The sequence below is a fragment of the Aethalodelphis obliquidens genome, unplaced genomic scaffold (assembly GCF_003676395.1).
Source record: "Aethalodelphis obliquidens isolate GAN/ISIS:26980383/991018 unplaced genomic scaffold, ASM367639v1 scaffold40, whole genome shotgun sequence".
In the NCBI taxonomy this organism is placed as follows: Eukaryota; Metazoa; Chordata; class Mammalia; order Artiodactyla; family Delphinidae; genus Aethalodelphis; species Aethalodelphis obliquidens.
The window spans coordinates 1699664-1715859 of record NW_020837984.1 but is presented as its reverse complement, the minus strand read 5'-3'; the positions used below and the strand labels follow the sequence as shown (position 1 = coordinate 1715859).

At 39.9% G+C, this 16196-nt stretch overlaps 1 protein-coding gene across 4 annotated transcripts in view; it reads left to right on the top strand.

The window, feature by feature from the left end:
- The window catches only part of MTIF2 (mitochondrial translational initiation factor 2), a 42563-nt gene that overhangs the window by 549 nt on the left and 25818 nt on the right, over positions 1-16196 (top strand). Inside the window, exon 2 of one of the 4 annotated variants that reach the window (XM_027131708.1) lies at positions 13245-13301. In XM_027131708.1, coding sequence (XP_026987509.1) covers positions 13252-13301 — 50 coding nt within the window. In that variant the 5' untranslated portion in view covers positions 13245-13251. Of the gene's footprint in view, positions 1-13244; positions 13302-16109; positions 16194-16196 lie in introns of those variants that run through there. The other 3 variants (XM_027131713.1, XM_027131709.1, XM_027131712.1) reach the window with 3 other exon arrangements.

The following is a 16196-nucleotide window of genomic DNA, read 5'->3' as shown; positions in this document are numbered from 1 at the left end:
TGTGTGTGTGTGTGTGTGTGTGTGTGTGTGTGTGTGTGTGTGTGTGTTGGTGTGGGGGCGGAGGTTTCACCTGGGGAATTACCTGAGGTCGTGAACCAACAGGGAGAGAAGGAGCCAAAATCCCTCTCCTTTTAAATAATCAGCTGTGGCAACCACAACTCTACCTTTCGCAGAGGCATTTTTCCTACCTCTTTGTGGGGTGTTTTCCACTATCCTGCAAAACCCTCACTCACCACCTTGAACGAGGCCTGAAATTCCACTAGAGTTTCACTTATGAGTTTAGATTAAGCCTCAACTTGTTACCAAAGCTGTTGCCCCAGAATCATACTCTTGTCCCGGGCTTGAATGGAAACCAGTTGCTCTTAACCTAAGTTTTGGGAGGAAGCTGCAAAGAAAAACACAAGAACTGGTTAGAACCAATTAGGCACTAGATGGCTGAAGATTTAACTTCCAGTAGACCTAGAGCCTCATGATACATTCATTGTAATACCTAAGCCTGCTAAATGACACACCGACCGGTGCAATGACAGCTGACAGTTGCCATGACAACAACTGGAAAAGCCCATACAAGGACCGAAAAGGAGAGTTGCATCAGTTCCAGGTCCAAACCACACCCCCGTTCTCGGTTAAGTCATGAATATTCCTCCCACTCTTTCCAATTCCCTCCCTTCTTCCTCGACCCTCTTATAAACATAGTGTCTCCCCTGGAATTGGGTAGAGAAGTTGATTTGCAAACGAGGTTTCCGCTTCTCCATTCTTTAGCCATTAAATAAAGCTCGTGCTGTTCCAGTCTCAGCATAGGTTTTGTAATTGGCTGTGTGAATCCGATCGGAAAAGGAACCTCCCTGACTGAGACAAGGGGTCTCAGTCTGGGCTAGGACCCCAGGGCAGGCCAAATCAACCAATTCAGGAATACAATCCCAGATAAAACGTAGATATTCCTAGGGACGTTTAACTCTAGTAGGAATATATAATATTTAGGTCATTTCTGGGGTGCAAATTGAAGGCCTGGTAAGGAAGTCTCTTAAGAAGACACTGCAGGGACTTCCCTGGTAGCACAGTGGTTAAGAATCCGCCGACCAGTGCAGGGGACACGGGTTTGAGCCCTGGTCTGGGAAGATCCCACAGGTTGCAGAGCAACTAAGCCTGTGCATGTGCACCACAACTACTGAGCCTGCGCTGTAGAGCCCGCGAGCCACACTACTGAGCCTGCATGCCACGACTACTGAAGCCTGCACGCCTAGAGCCTGTGCTCCGCAACAAGAGAAGCCACCACAATGAGAAGCGTGGGCACCGCAGTGAAGACTAGCCCCCGCTCACCGCAACTAGAGGAAGCCTGCACGCAGAAACGAAGACCCAACGCAGCCAAAAATAAATAAGTAAATTTATTTTTAAAAAATAATAAAATATACTGGAGGATGTGCATAGGTCATTTGCAAACGCTATGCCATTTAATGTAAGGAACTTGAGTGTCCACAAATTTTCATATCTGTTGGGGGGGGTCCCTGGAACTAATCCCCCTTGGATACCGAGGGAGGGTAATATCTGAGTCCTCACCCACATGACAACCTTGGAGGAAGCTGTGAACGAGGAAATCAGAGTCAACTTCACGATTTCACCCAGAATTGGCCTTGGATAATACAATTTTAAAAGTTCTAAGCTTAACCCACCTCTTAAAACTATTAAGCCATGTTTTCCTTCAAACAGTCCATCCAGTTGTTTGATCCTTGATTATAGAACCAACAACAGGCCTCTGCCCGTGGCCACCTAAATTCAGGTCAACAGCAAAAGCAATGTACCACATTACAGAGTATTTAGAAAACTTAGATAAGGGGGAACGGATCACTCAGAACATTTTCTCCATGTTTATTATTTTATTTCTCCGTTTGTGAATCAGCTTCGTTTATGTCTTGGCTCATTTAGCTATGGAGTGAATGTTAATGGCTTTCACACTGGTTTACATGAGCTGTTTAAATAATCAAGTTATGTGCCTTTTATTTGTCATATATCCTCCAAATGGTTTTCATTTTTCCCATTTAAGAAGAGATTTTTTTTTCCCCTGCACCGCGCAGCTTGCGGGATCCTAGTTCCCCAGCCAGGGATCGAACCATGGGCCCTGGCAGTGAAAGCCCAGGATCCTAACCACTGGACCGCCAGGGAATTCCCCCAGAAGACTTTTTAGTAAGTTTTCCCCTGTTTGTAAAATAATTTGGTAACCCCCTTTATCAGATACTACCCCTTCTCCTAGAATCATGAGATTTCATATTCAAGTTCTGTGACTAGATGTCTAGTTTCTCAAGTTCATGCTGATAATTTTGAATTTAATGTTTCATGTTGTTTTTTCCAATGTAAATTTGAGATTGTATTTGAGGACAAGGGACTATGCGAAAGATAGCATTTCTTTTGTATTTAATACAATGTTGACACGTATGTTTGATAAATAAATATAAATATGCATTAAACTTGGGTTAGGATAGTTTCTAAACAGTGATATAAGGTTCTTTTACCATAGACAGATTTAGCTTCATTTTATAATAAAAATCTTTGGTGGTAAGACTCATTGGGAGCAGGGTACTTGGTCATTCAACCACAGGTAGACTAAAATTAAGAGAACATTAGTGTAGACCAGGGGGAGATGATAGTCATTTGGGCTAGAGTGATGGAGGTGGTTAGAAGAAGAAGGATTTAAGAAACTGAACTGTGATGGATTGGCTATGGGTCGGGGGAGGGATTCACACATTGCATACCTGATGGATGGCAGTTCATCCAAAGAGATTTCCAGATCAGAACACCCTATTTGCCTAGACAATGTGCTGGATGCCACGGTCAATTTTTCCCCTCTGTGTTCCTCCTTCGTAGCTGTCATGTAGACCTTATTCTGGGTTAACTGTTTCCCTAGTTTTGGACATGATTCACATTTCTTAGTCACAATCAGATTCCAATTTTTTCCCGTTTATGCTCAGGTCAATGTGGTTGAATCTGGGTATTCTTGAAAGTCTTCAAATATTTTAAGGACAGTCATTTGCAATATGTCATATCTTCATATAGGTGGTCTTTGGTATTCTAATGCTTTCATTCTTAGACAGAAACCTAGTGAAAAAAATGAGCCTCACCACATCTTATACGCCAAAGTAAAATTTAAATGAATTAATGAATTGAGTATTAAGAAAATAAAAAAGAAAATAGATCGAATAGTCTATTGCTGGAGGTTAGCTTTCTATACTTAGATCAAAATAACTTAAAAAGAATGACATTTGGGCTTCCCTGGTGGCGCAGTGGTTGAGAGTCCGCCTGCCAATGCAGGGGATGCGGGTTCGTGCCCCGGTCCGGGAAGATCCCACATGCCGCGGAGCGGCTGGGCCCGTGAGCCACGGCCGCTGAGCCTGCGCGTCCGGAGCCTGTGCTCCGCGGCGGGAGAGGCCACAACAGTGAGAGGCCCGCATACCGCAAAAAAAAAAAAAAAAAAGAATGACATTTGGTTACACAAAAATAAGTAACTTCTGTAGATAAAACCAAACTTTAAAAAAAAAATCCCTTCTTGGGGGCTTCCCTGGTGGCGCAGTGGTTGAGAGTCCGCCTGCCGATGCAGGGGACACGGGTTCGTGCCCCGGTCCGGGAGGATCCCACATGCTGCGGAGCGGCTGGACCCGTGAGCCATGGCTGCTAAGCCTGCACGTCCGGAGGGCCCACTTTCACTGCTGAGGGCCCACGTTCGATCCCTGGACCGGGAACTAAGATCCCATGATCCGCATGGCACAGCCAAAACAAACAAACAAAAAGAAGTATTCTGGCATTTCTCCAAGAACACACTGAGGGAAAGACTCTTATTATCCTTAGGAAGAGTGTGGATTGACAGACAAGGAACGAATCTGAAAAGGAGATCTGGAAGATGGAGTTGTGCCAGGGTCCATGAAACAAGGGAACCTCATCTTATGTCTGCTCAAAGTAAAGGAACAGCTACAATTGTAGCCTACCTGGCAAAGGAAATAAAAAGGCCAAAATTGAAAATATTTATCAACACCAAGGGGACTGGGCATCACTGCGTTTATTAGGTGAAGAATGTTAGAAACCCCCATAATTGCATAAAACAAAGGGCAATTCCAGGACAGGTAAGTTCAAAGCCATCGTAAGAAGCTGTGCATACCCAAAAAGAAAGCGAGGCAATTAAAAAGCAAAATGCTTCTTGCAATCTGTGTCTCTTCAACAAATCTTTTGAAACAACTCTATGTGCCAGGTACACTATAACACATCTTTATGTGCCATGCTTTCTGCCCTCAGAGACCTTAAAGTCTAGTGAAGAGAACTGAAACATTCACAGAGGATAAATCCAAGAAAATATGCCCAGAGCAATGAGAGTGGCGTAATGAGGATGCTTTGGGAGCCCAGAAGGGCACTAAGAAGACAGGGGTGGTATGTCAGGGAAAGCAGTAGGAGATGACACCAATTTGAAGGGATAAGTAAGAGCTGATCAGAAAAAAAGGGATCCAGCTGAAGAAACTCTGGAAGAATGGAGAAGAAGCATGACGTGTCCTGGGGCGTTATGATTTGGTGTGACAATAGAGCAGACTGAGAGGCCTGCCAGCAGGAGACGAGGCTAGAACTAGGCACAAAGGATCCTAACTGTCAGGCTACGGAACCAGGAGTATCCCACCATAAAGGGGCGTGTTAAATAAATTAGGTGACTTCTTCCTAGGGAATTCTATATTCTCAATCATGCTCTCAATATTTAAGGCTATAGGGAAGTACAGTTTGGTAAATGGGGAAAATGAGTTATAGAAGGGTATAGACAACATGCCCCCAATTTTGCTTCAAAATACACATACCTGTAGAGGAGAGTAACTTAAAAAAAAATGAAAACAAACCAAAAAAACTGTTATTAGCATCCTCTTTCTCTAACCCATTCCAGGAAAACTGGTTTCTAAAGGCCCGTGGAGGAGTATTCATCCCAGGACAGGAGACGATGGAGGTTAGTTCCTAGAGCAACGGAGGGGAAAGCATCTGCATCCAAGAGGAAATTTAGGTTTCCTAAGAGTCAGAAGAGAGGGTGAGGACTGGGGTGGGGAAGATGGGACGGTGGAGGACAGTTCCTTTTTTGGCACTTTGTCCCTCCAGTGGGTGGCAAGTTGGGAACTTGCTGTCAGTGGAAGGCAGTCCACCTGGGGCAGCCCTTCCAAAGCACCCTCTGAGCACCACTGCTCAATGAGGAGCCGTGAAGAAGAGGACAATAATCCCACAGTCCAGTTCCCTGGCTTCTCCTAGGTTCCTGCATGATACCATGGAGAAGGGAGAAAATCTCAGTAATAGCCTCAGATTAACTTTCCTTCCAGCTCCATCATGTGGGGAGTTGGGCCAGATTTAATTAAATTCAGTAAAATATGATTGAAGATCAGCTAAGTGCTCAAGGTACAGTGGTGAGCAAAACCAGACAGAGACACTGACCTTGTAAAGCAAACAGTCTCTTGGAGGGTACAGCTTTAGTCAAATACAGAAACAAATGCTAGGTTGCCTGGGTGACAAGTGCTAAGAAGGATATAATAGGGGAATCGCATCTAGTTTAGGGGAGGGCAGAGTGGTCAAGGAAGTGAAATTTAAGATCTGAAAGATAAGTAGGAATTAAGAGGGCAAAGCAAGGAGAGAAGAGTGTCCCAGGCAAAGGAAACAGCATGACACCTTGTGCAAGGGTGGGAGGAAGCAAACCAAGGCAGAGGTACTGAAAGAGGTCAGTGTGGTTGGCATGCAAAGAGCACGGGGACTGGGGACATTGTTCATTTCCTACACACTGAAGCTGGGAACTGTCAATGAAAAAATTAATCAGTAGTCAGTCTAAGACAGACATGGAAACTTTTATTCGAGCCAACCTGAGGATTATAACCTGGGAGGCAGTCTTTCAGAAAGCTCTGGGGACTGTTCCAAAGAGGTAAAGGGTGAGGCCAGTATGTATGATTTTGGCAAAGTGGTACATGCCATCAAGCACTCATCTTAGTAGAAGGTTACTGCTATTCGAGAGGAAGAGATATCTTAGTTAATGGTTTTAGTGCTTTTCTAAGTATGGGAAGATGCAGGAAACTAGGTTCATAAAATTTTCTCCTGAAAAGATCTATCTGAGGGCCAGTTCTGTCAGTTTTCCAGTATACAAAGTGTCTCATCCTGATTTCCACCCTGAATTCCTTTCAGGATGTACTGTAGGTCAGCGACTGCAGTAGCTAATGACTTGATTCTTGTAGAACTGGACGGTTGGCAATACTCTTTTTTGACAGTCCCCTCCCTTTTGGTCTTAATTTTGACAATGTTTGGAAGGCATTTCATGACCAGTTTGCCTAATGGCGATTCCCAGGCCCGGTGAGGATTTCATTGATAGGCCACTCAACGTGCTACTGTAATTGGACTAGACCCTGTTAACCGTGACCAAAAGCCTCTGGACTGCCTGTCTTACTGGTCTGTTATGGTCCAGGAAGTGGTTCCCTCTTGTTGCTTCTTCTCACATCTAGAGTTACACTATTACAATCACTGATCTTGTGGAACTATGTTTGAGCAATCATTTCAGTTAGCCTAATCATCATTAGTTTTATCTGAGGCTCGTCACACATTTGGTAATGCAAGAAACAATGATCTTGTTAAATAGGCAGAATACAAGTAATATAGCTAGTTACATTAATAAGGTCACAAGTAAGTATTCAAGCTAAGAACATCCTTTAAGTGTCTCTTCTGCACCAATCACTATCTTTAAGGGAAATAGTATATTGGCATTGTTCACCAAAGATGTCTGCACATACCAGGTGAGTGGTGGCTCATTGTGACCCCTTACAGGATTGAGGAAGGAATATTATCTTCTGAGGAGTTACATGGCTGGCCCCAAAATAAGGAAAATTGATCTTCATGGTTGAGCAGGTATTTCTGCCACTGGGGAGTTCTGGTTAACACATAATGCAGATGCACAATGCACACTAGAAGGAAGGTAGGAGGCCAGAGAGTAGATTAAAAGTTTTATGTTTAAATTTTTTTTGTCTTGCCTTAAAATGTGAATTTTTGTTTCATCAGAACTAAAATGCTTACCTGCTAAAAATACACTTCTTGAGGCGGTTATCACCGGCTAATAACAGGGAGGGGGGAATCAATAAGTTAAAAATAAAGAAATGTAAACCAAATCTGAAAAAGATCAAAAAATGTTATTAAACAAACAAAGGGAAATGTAAACTGTCTCCACAATTAAGATCACGTGAGGGTATTTTCAAACGACTTCAAAAGAGAAGAAAGTTAAGGTATAAAAAATTTAATAAGTGGGCAGATGTAATTTAATTACCTCCAAATTAAAATATGAAACGGGTAAAGATGTTCAGTTTTCTTGTCTGGGAAAATACTGGTTTCATACAAAATGAAAAAAGCACATGCAGTGTGCAGTGTGAAAAAAGCACATGCAGTAAGCAGAGAAGTAGCAGGTTTCTTTCTTTTGTTCACTTTAAACACTCATTTAAAATTAAATAGTCATAAGGAAGCTTTACTTTGGACAAGAAAGTATTTCCAGACACTGCTGTGAGCCCCAGGTTGTACTGTAAATACCTGGTGAGTAGCTCCAACCTCCTAACCCTGAACCAGGTGGAACAGCAATTGCTGTGATTCAGGAACCCCTGCAGAAGGAGGCCAGGCCAGCAAGACATGCTCTGAGCTGCTCTTCAAAGCAGTCTTACCTTTCTGGACCTAGTGAACCACTAAATGAATGAATGGAGACTTATACTTGTTATTACATGGTCTGTAGGTGGTTCTCACAGCAACCCAAGAAAACTGACTTCTATACAAAAGTACTATGGGGTAGATTATTTTTTCTTACTTTGCATGTGGACTGGGGAATATTTTCTTTAGGTCTAGCATTTCAGAATAATTAGTTTGATTGGATTAGGTTTATGGGAACTACTTTGGAATTTCTGTCCTAGTCTTACTGGCTAAAAAGAGAAATTTCCTGTGATTTTAATGCGTTAAATTAACTTGTAAATTGAATATATTTGCATAAATTTTAATAAAATATAAGTTTGAGACCAGATTACTCCTAATCACATATTATTCCTCTACCCTTGCTGATTTGATTTACCTATTTATGATAAGTGCTGATTTCAGTAAATATTAATAAATATATTTTTGAAAAGTATGGGGTATAATGTAAGAACAAAAAGAGCCAGGTCAATCAGAAACAAACTCATATTCAGCATTCCTCCAAAACATAAAGTAGCTTTCTTTTTCTGAGTGTAAAAATACTGTTCAATGTTTTTTTAACAAGTTGTATGTTTATTTCTTTAAATAAATGTTTTAAAATCATACTTTAAAAAGAAACACAGAACATAAAAAGATACATGTTTATTGAAAAAAATCAGACCACACAACAAGATGCACAAGCATTTATGTCACAGGTATATATACATATATATGCACACCACATGTATGATGTGTATGTATACTCTATATATGCTGTTTATTTCTAGTTTTATCTGATTATATAACGTATGATATTTTATGTTCTTTCCTTTTTTCACCCAGTAGGCATCTTTCCATGTCAACAGAGAACTACATTATCACTTGTAATGGCTGTATAGTATTTCATTTATTCACCCAGCTCCAAATTTGGGAATGTCCAATGTCCAATGACTTATATGTTAATAATTTCCAAATTATTCATAGTATTATAAAGAAGGCTACGGTAAGTATCTATAGTTCTATATCTATATATCTTTGCATAATTATTTCATTTATTCCTTAGAATAAATCTTAGAATCTGCAAAGTTACAGTTTATACATTTAAATTGATAAATATTGTTGATTGCCTTCCAGAATGGTTTTATAAATTTGCAGTACAAGAACATTCCATTCTCCACATCTTTATTAGCAATTATTTGATTACCAGAGTCAAAATTATTAAATAAGCAAACACACATTTGCACTGTGTTTTTAAGATTTAGGAAAAATATCAATATCACTTTTATGTTTACTGATGTAGGATGGTATGTCTGTACTTGTTAAATATCAACTTAGTACCATAAAGATAAAATATAAACTTCTCCACTAGAATGTAAGGAGAATTGCTGGAGAGCACAGTGATTTTTGTCTGCTGTCTTTGCCAGTGGCAGACCGGTTCCCCCGAGGGAAAGGAAGTTGAGTTGAATGTATGCTCAATTAGTCTCAAATTTAGTAAATTGGACCCATATCCTCGAAATCAGAATGAGTAAAGAGGCAGAAAAAGGCCCAGAATCGCATGAAATGAGCTCCTTTCACAGAAAAGAACTTCAAGAGTTCAAGAGTAGAGAAGAGTAGAACTTCAAGAATAGAGAAGAAATGCTCCCAATTTACACCATTAATTGATCATTGATTGCTAGTTTTCCCAGTTATAGCTATTTATTTATTTATTTATAATGTCTTGACAGTACAAACATTTAAAATATTTATGTATTCTAATCCAGGTTCTCAAAATGTAGTCTTCAGACCAGCGTTACTGTCATCACCTGAGAATTTGTTAGAAATAAATTCTCCTAGTCCACCTTGCGCTTACAGAATCAGATACTCTGGGAGGGTGGGCCAGCAATCTGTGCTTTATTCAGCCCTCCCGGTGACTTGATACCTGCTCAAGTTTGGGAATCACTCGTGTAACTAATGGTTCTTTCCCCTATAGTTTCTGAATTTTGCGGGGTGGGGACGCGCTGCTGCCTAGCTTGTGGGATCTTAGTTCCCAGACCAGGGGCCCCCTGCAATGGAAGAGCAGAGTCCCAACCACTGGACCACCAGGGAATTCCCTAGTTTCTGATTTTAGAATTTTGACTAGAAAGGTCTTTCCCACCCAGGTTTATAAATGATATCATTTATGTTGTCTCCTAATTTTTACTCAACCTTTAAATGTTTAATTCATATGGAATTTCTCACTACAAGAATATAATCTTCTTGAAGACAGGAGTCTTCATCTATTTTATTTCTCTGTTTTATCCTAAACCTGTGATTGGTACATGATGCGTTCTTAATATATATTTATTAATTATTGAACAAACTACTTAATTTCAGCATAAGATGAGACACATCCTTTGTAAAGCTTTCCTGGAAGCCATAAATATCAGCAAATTACAGTCAGCCTTTCAGTTAGGCTGGTGGTTTAAAATGGCAAATGACAGTCCTAAGTAGAATAAATGTAATCAGTGTGTGCTTACTGGGGTGTGCTAGTGTTGTAATTCTTAGTGATGTTACATTTTTGGCGCTGGTTCCTAAGAGAGAATTTTAAAACTCAGAGGATTCTTAGTTCTATTAAGAAAAATGATCTGAAACTTGGAAATAGGTGAAGGGATGACTATTTGTTCTTTCAGTGTCCTGCTGCGTTTTGTCTAGCAGGCACTCCTGAGATTGTCTGATTCTCCAGGAATGTGCGCTTTTGTTTGACTTGATATTTATCATTTTTTAGTACAGAGGACTGTACAACTCTGTAAGGGTAAATCTTAACATGTAGAAAACTGATAGTAATATAATTGAATTTTGTCCAGTAGAGGTGCAGATGATTTTTGTCCCATAGAACAGGTAACCGTTTATTGTGCTGCAGGATATTAACCGCTTTTGTACCTATATTAGCAGTCTTATTCAAGTATTCATTCTTTCAGCAGCTGTAAATATGTGGCACTCCCCAGTTCTCTTTGACCAAGGCTTACCATTTTTCTGGATCCCCCATTAATGAGTTAAATACATCTTTAGACACATACGCCTTTTATATTTATTTAAAAGTTATATTTTTAAACTTTCCAGAAATAATACTGCAAGAATGTAACCTTTTTAATTTTGTGATGAAGATATTGAACACCAGAAAGGTTGCTGTCTTATTCAAAGTTGTAATACTAGTTAGTGGAAGAGATGGGACAAGAATGTAGAAATAAGGAACACAGGTTAGTAAAAGGGTACAAACTTTCAGTTATAAGATGAATAAGGTCCGAGGATATAAAGTATAACGTGGTGACTACAGATGATAATGCTATATTGTATGATTGAAATTTGCTGAGAGAATAGAACATAACATTTTCAACCATGACAACAACAAAAAGGTAAATATGTGAGGTGATGGATGGGTTAATTAACTCAGGGGGAAGTTGTTTCACAATGTGTTTATATATCAAATTGTACACTGTTTCACATTGTACACTTTTAAATATCTTATGATTTTGTCAATTATACCTCAATAAAGCTGGGAAAAACTGAAACAAAAGACTTTATAGTAAAAAAATTTTTGTAAGAGATGTAATCATGTATGAAGAAATCAGTGAAGCATAATTTGATGAGACTCAAGAGGAAACCCAAGAAATGCTTTGTATAATTTGAATGCCAGTGGTAAAGAGATAACTATCTCATTGCTGATGAAAATCCAATGCACAGATCTTTAATCAGTATTGATATTACTGGAGATGAATGCCATGTTTTCCACTAGAAATATACAGAATTGTTACTCTTATTGTTTTCCATAAAGAAAATTGTTGCTTTAATAGAAGCTTCAATACTAATAGAAACACAAATATTTACCATATATCATGTAGTAAAGATTGATATCAAATTTAAGTTAAAAAATGCTTATTTTCATATGTTCAAAAGGTAAAATCTCAAAGATGGATGGGACCCTAAAGACCTTTTTTTTTTTCCCCCTAAAGATCTTTAATTCAACTTCTTCAGTTATGGCAGCAGTTGAGAAACAGTCTTGGAATCACACAGACTTGAATTTAGGTCCATCTCACCGATCACTAAGGGTGTGACCGGGACAAGTTACTTAACTTCTCCAGTGATAGTGCAATCCCTCTGGTTTGTTAAAATTGATGTTCAAAAGTAAGACATTGAATCTTGCAGGCTTGAATCAGATGATAATGATAAAGCATTAAGAACAATGCTTCATCCTGAGTATGTCAAATGAATGATAGCTATTATTATTACTATTATTAAGGTATAGTGATCTTCCACGAAGCCACACATTTAAAATAAATTGACCTTACTAAAATTTGACTGCTAGATTACCAGTTTTTCACTAGGGGAAGTTGTCAAATCAGAGTCAAGGAAAACTGAATTGTCAATTGGCCTCAGACCTGTTAATGTGCCAAGAACTGCTGTATAACATATTAAGTATAACAAAATATTTATGTGACTGGTACATAAACGGCAGTGAAAATAATAGTTATGATCGTAACTATTACCGATAATTTTAGATTGCCATGATTCAGGTTCTCAAGTCTCTTCTAGTTTTAAAATTCCTGGTACCATTCCTCTAGCAATTATATTGCAGGGTGTTTTGCTTTATTTTGTGAAGCCAACAAATGACAGTTGAGACAGAAAACAAAACAGATTTAAACCTTGTAATTTTGTTCTGCTTTACTGCAGCCCTGATCAGCTTCTCTTTGGAAGATACCTAATTCTTGTGTTGTTCCTTGTGATTTCCTCCTCCTAGAATAAGCCCAGAGACATGACTGTAGTTCCATATAGTACTGTCAGGCCAGTGTGTGCTGGGCTGCAACTCATACCCTATCCCTCTTGCAAGAAGGCAGTTTACCCCTAATTATCACCAAGAACTATAATTAGTCTGGATATTGAAGTGACCTAGCCCCTTAAAAAGGAGCTTTCTGCCAAGATCTTGAAAGGCAAAAAAAAGGTTGGGAGAGGGAACAAGTTGAAAGTCAGAACTAACAAGAGTTCAAACCATTTTCTAGATAGGAAAGGGATAGCCGCAATACAGCTCCTTTTTCTCTTCCTTCCTTCCCTCCTTCCCTCCCTTCTTTCTTTCTCTTTCTTTTCTTTTCTTTCTTTCTTCCCTTCCTTTTTTTCCCACTGTTCTTTGGTTTCAAGTTTTCTCATTGAGTTTGTGTTTTAGACCTATCATTTAATACTTCTGAGACATAGCTCTTACCAAGCAGATGGCAATATGAAACATTATTTGTGGTCAAGTTGGCTCTACCTGTCTCTGAACTTATTATGTTCCATAATTAATATGATCAGATTAGAAGACCAACAAAGGACATAAGGTGAAGTGGGAATAGGAGCCCTTCTTCATCCCTCCCCTTCCGCAAGTTTTCAGTCCTAAAGCCATCAGGGGCAAGGGCAAGGCAGGCCATCCACAGATGTAGGGCAGGAGTGGGGGACTCCAGTGGCCCTGTATTGCTGTAAATTTAGATTACAGAATAGTTGCAAAGATACTGGAGAGAGTTCCCAAATGCCCTTTACCCAGGTTCCCCTAATGTTAACATTTTACATCCAATCAGGGTGAAGATGTCCACTTCAAGGGGTGAACTGGCCTTGGGAGTCCAAGCTGGAGAGAGGTAAGGAGGGCATGAGTGCAGGAGATGGGGTGGTGGCCAGATTGGAGATTGGTTTCACACAGGGGAATTGCTTAAATAAGTAAATATATTAAGGCTGATGCGAGTCAGGTTTCCCACGGCCAGAAAAGGAAGTTACATACATATAAAGGGAAAAGCCTAGTTTGAACCCTATGGTGTTAGATTGGACTTCACAATATCAGTAGGAACGCATGGTTTTCAATGTATGTAGATGGAAATGTGTGCACACATGTGTATAATATTCCCCAGCTTTGACCAATGGGAGGGCTTGAGAGCATCAAAACCCCAGTAACAATGAACATACCTGACACCCTGAGCCTAAATTATAAATACCATTCTTCACTGAAAGGAAATAGGGCTTCCATTTTTAGAAATTTATTCTAGAGAAAGAACTGGACTGGCATGCAAAAGTGTATGCCCAAGAATATTCACTGCAATATTATGTTAGTTACTGGACACAGCATATATGTCCATCTATGTGGGTATGGCACTTACAAACAATGGAATCTTTCAAAATCATTTAAAAGAATAATATGGATATATGTTCATCAGTGTGGCAGATTTCTGGTATATATTGTTGCAGAGATAAGAAGCAGCATTTATAACATGAATCTCATTTACATAAAAGTGTATGTATACATGTATTTATACAGAGATAAGTGGAATGATGTGTACACACACAAACGCACAAAGTGGTTACTTCCAGAGAGGTGGGATATAGGATTTGACTCACTTTCTTTAGTAAAAAAATAAATTTTAATTTGCAAAGATAGTGGAGAGTTCCTGAATGTCCTTCACTCAGTTTCCTCTAATGTTAACATGTTATGTTAGCTATGATATGTTTGTGAAAATTAAAAAATTAACACTGGGGTATTACAAGTAACTAAACTACAGATTTTATTCAGATTTCACCAGTTTTTCCACTAGTGTGCTTTTCTGTTCCCGGATTCTATACAGGATCCCACACTGCATTCAGTCATCACATTTCTTTCTGTCTGATCTGTGATAGCTTCTTGTTTCTTGTCTTTTTTTATGATGGTATATCAGGGTGGAAGGGGAGAAGCAAAAAGGGACAGAAAGGAGGTGAATAAACAACTTAGTCTAGGAAAATAGTTACCCCTATGTGTGTGTGTGTGTGTATGTGAGGGAGGTGGGGAGAGAAAAGAATTTTTGAAAGCAAACATTGTATGGTTTCATTGCACGGCAAGTTGCTAGTGATCTGGATGAGTGGAAACCATTTAGGAAAGGAACCCCATATATTGGCAGCATGTGGTCAAAGGACGTGGAAGAGTGAATAGATGTCTGTTAAATGAAGACATATGGGGCATTTTAAGGTCACTTACATGGAGCATCATTTTAAATGTATGAGTAACGCTTGGTACTGTATTTTCACCCAGGTCTTTTCTTGCTTTACATGACCTTGACAGCTTTGAAGAGTTCTGCTCAGATATTTTGTAGAATGCTGTTTAATTTGGGTTTGTCTTATGTTTTCCCCATGATTAGAGTAGGGTTGTGGGTTTTGGGGACAAATATTAGAGATGAAATGTCCTCATCACATCATTTCTCGGGGTACATTATATCAACATGACATTGCCGGTGATGTATACCGTGATCAGTTGGTTAAGGTGGTGTCTGCCAATTTTCTCCATTATGAAGGTACTATTTTTCCCTTTGCATATTCTATTCTTTGGAAGCAAGTCACTAAGTCCAGTCCACACTCAAGGCGGGTGGGGGGGTGGTTGTGGTTAAGCTTTACCTCCTAGTAGAAGTTATACACATATGTGGAATTTTTCTGTAAGGAGGATTTGTCCCTTCTCCCCCATTTATTTGTTATAATCTAATACTGTGTTATTTTGTTACTCAAATGTTTCCAGCTTTGGCTCTCCCTCCCTCCGTCCACTTTCTATATTTTAGTGTATTGCTTTAATTTTCCACATTAGTATGTATTTTCTTCATGATTAGAAACATATTGGTTATTTTCACTTTAATATTGGGAAAGAAGATATGACTTACTTTGATGTTCAATTCAATCAATTTCTGCTTCTCAACTACTTGGCAAGGCAGAGAGAGCAAAGAATACTTTCTTGCAGAAATTGGCATTTCAGTGAGCGTGAAAGGTAAGTAAAATGATAGCAATTGAACTGCACTTCAATAGTTTTCAAGGGTGTGAGTGTTTAGGTTCATCAAAAAGATTTTCAGGAGAGAGGTTTCCATTTAGTCATTCAACAACACTGATTACACATCTTTGCGGTGGCACTGGGGAGACAAACATAAAAAAGGGGAGGGCCATGAGTTAGGCGGCCAGACTATGGGGGGCGGGAGGAGGCACAGAGAGTTTACAAAACGTCCCCAAGTCTACACAAGTGGGGATGAGCTGGGATTGGAACCCACTCTAGCTTTATTACTTTAAATGCCACCCACACGAGGTGACTTTTGAAAAAGAAAGCGCTCCTCGCCCAGTACTAACTGGGTCTATCGCCACGTTCCCTTGCATTTTTCCCTTTTTGTTAGTATGTCTTTTAAGGACTTATCATTTCTCCCACATTTCCCCGTTTAACTTTCCCTTGAGTTGTACACATCGAGGCCGCTCACAGCCCCAGAGTAGCAGTAATTTACTTCCTAGAAAGCTAAGGGTTCTGCAGAAACGCGCTGCTGACACGCCACCCGGGTACACCTGGCTACTGTACCAGCGGCAACAGGGCTGTTCCGAAATCGGACTTCTGAGTTCCGGGTAGAACCGCTTCCGGCGGCACCGGAAGCCCGCGGGGGACCATTTTTGAGACGGACTAGCCTACTGACAGTCCTCCCGGGTCCGGAAGGTGATCTTTGCCCTGCGTCAGAATTCCGGCGCCCTGGACCCTACGTAGGAGCTAAGTG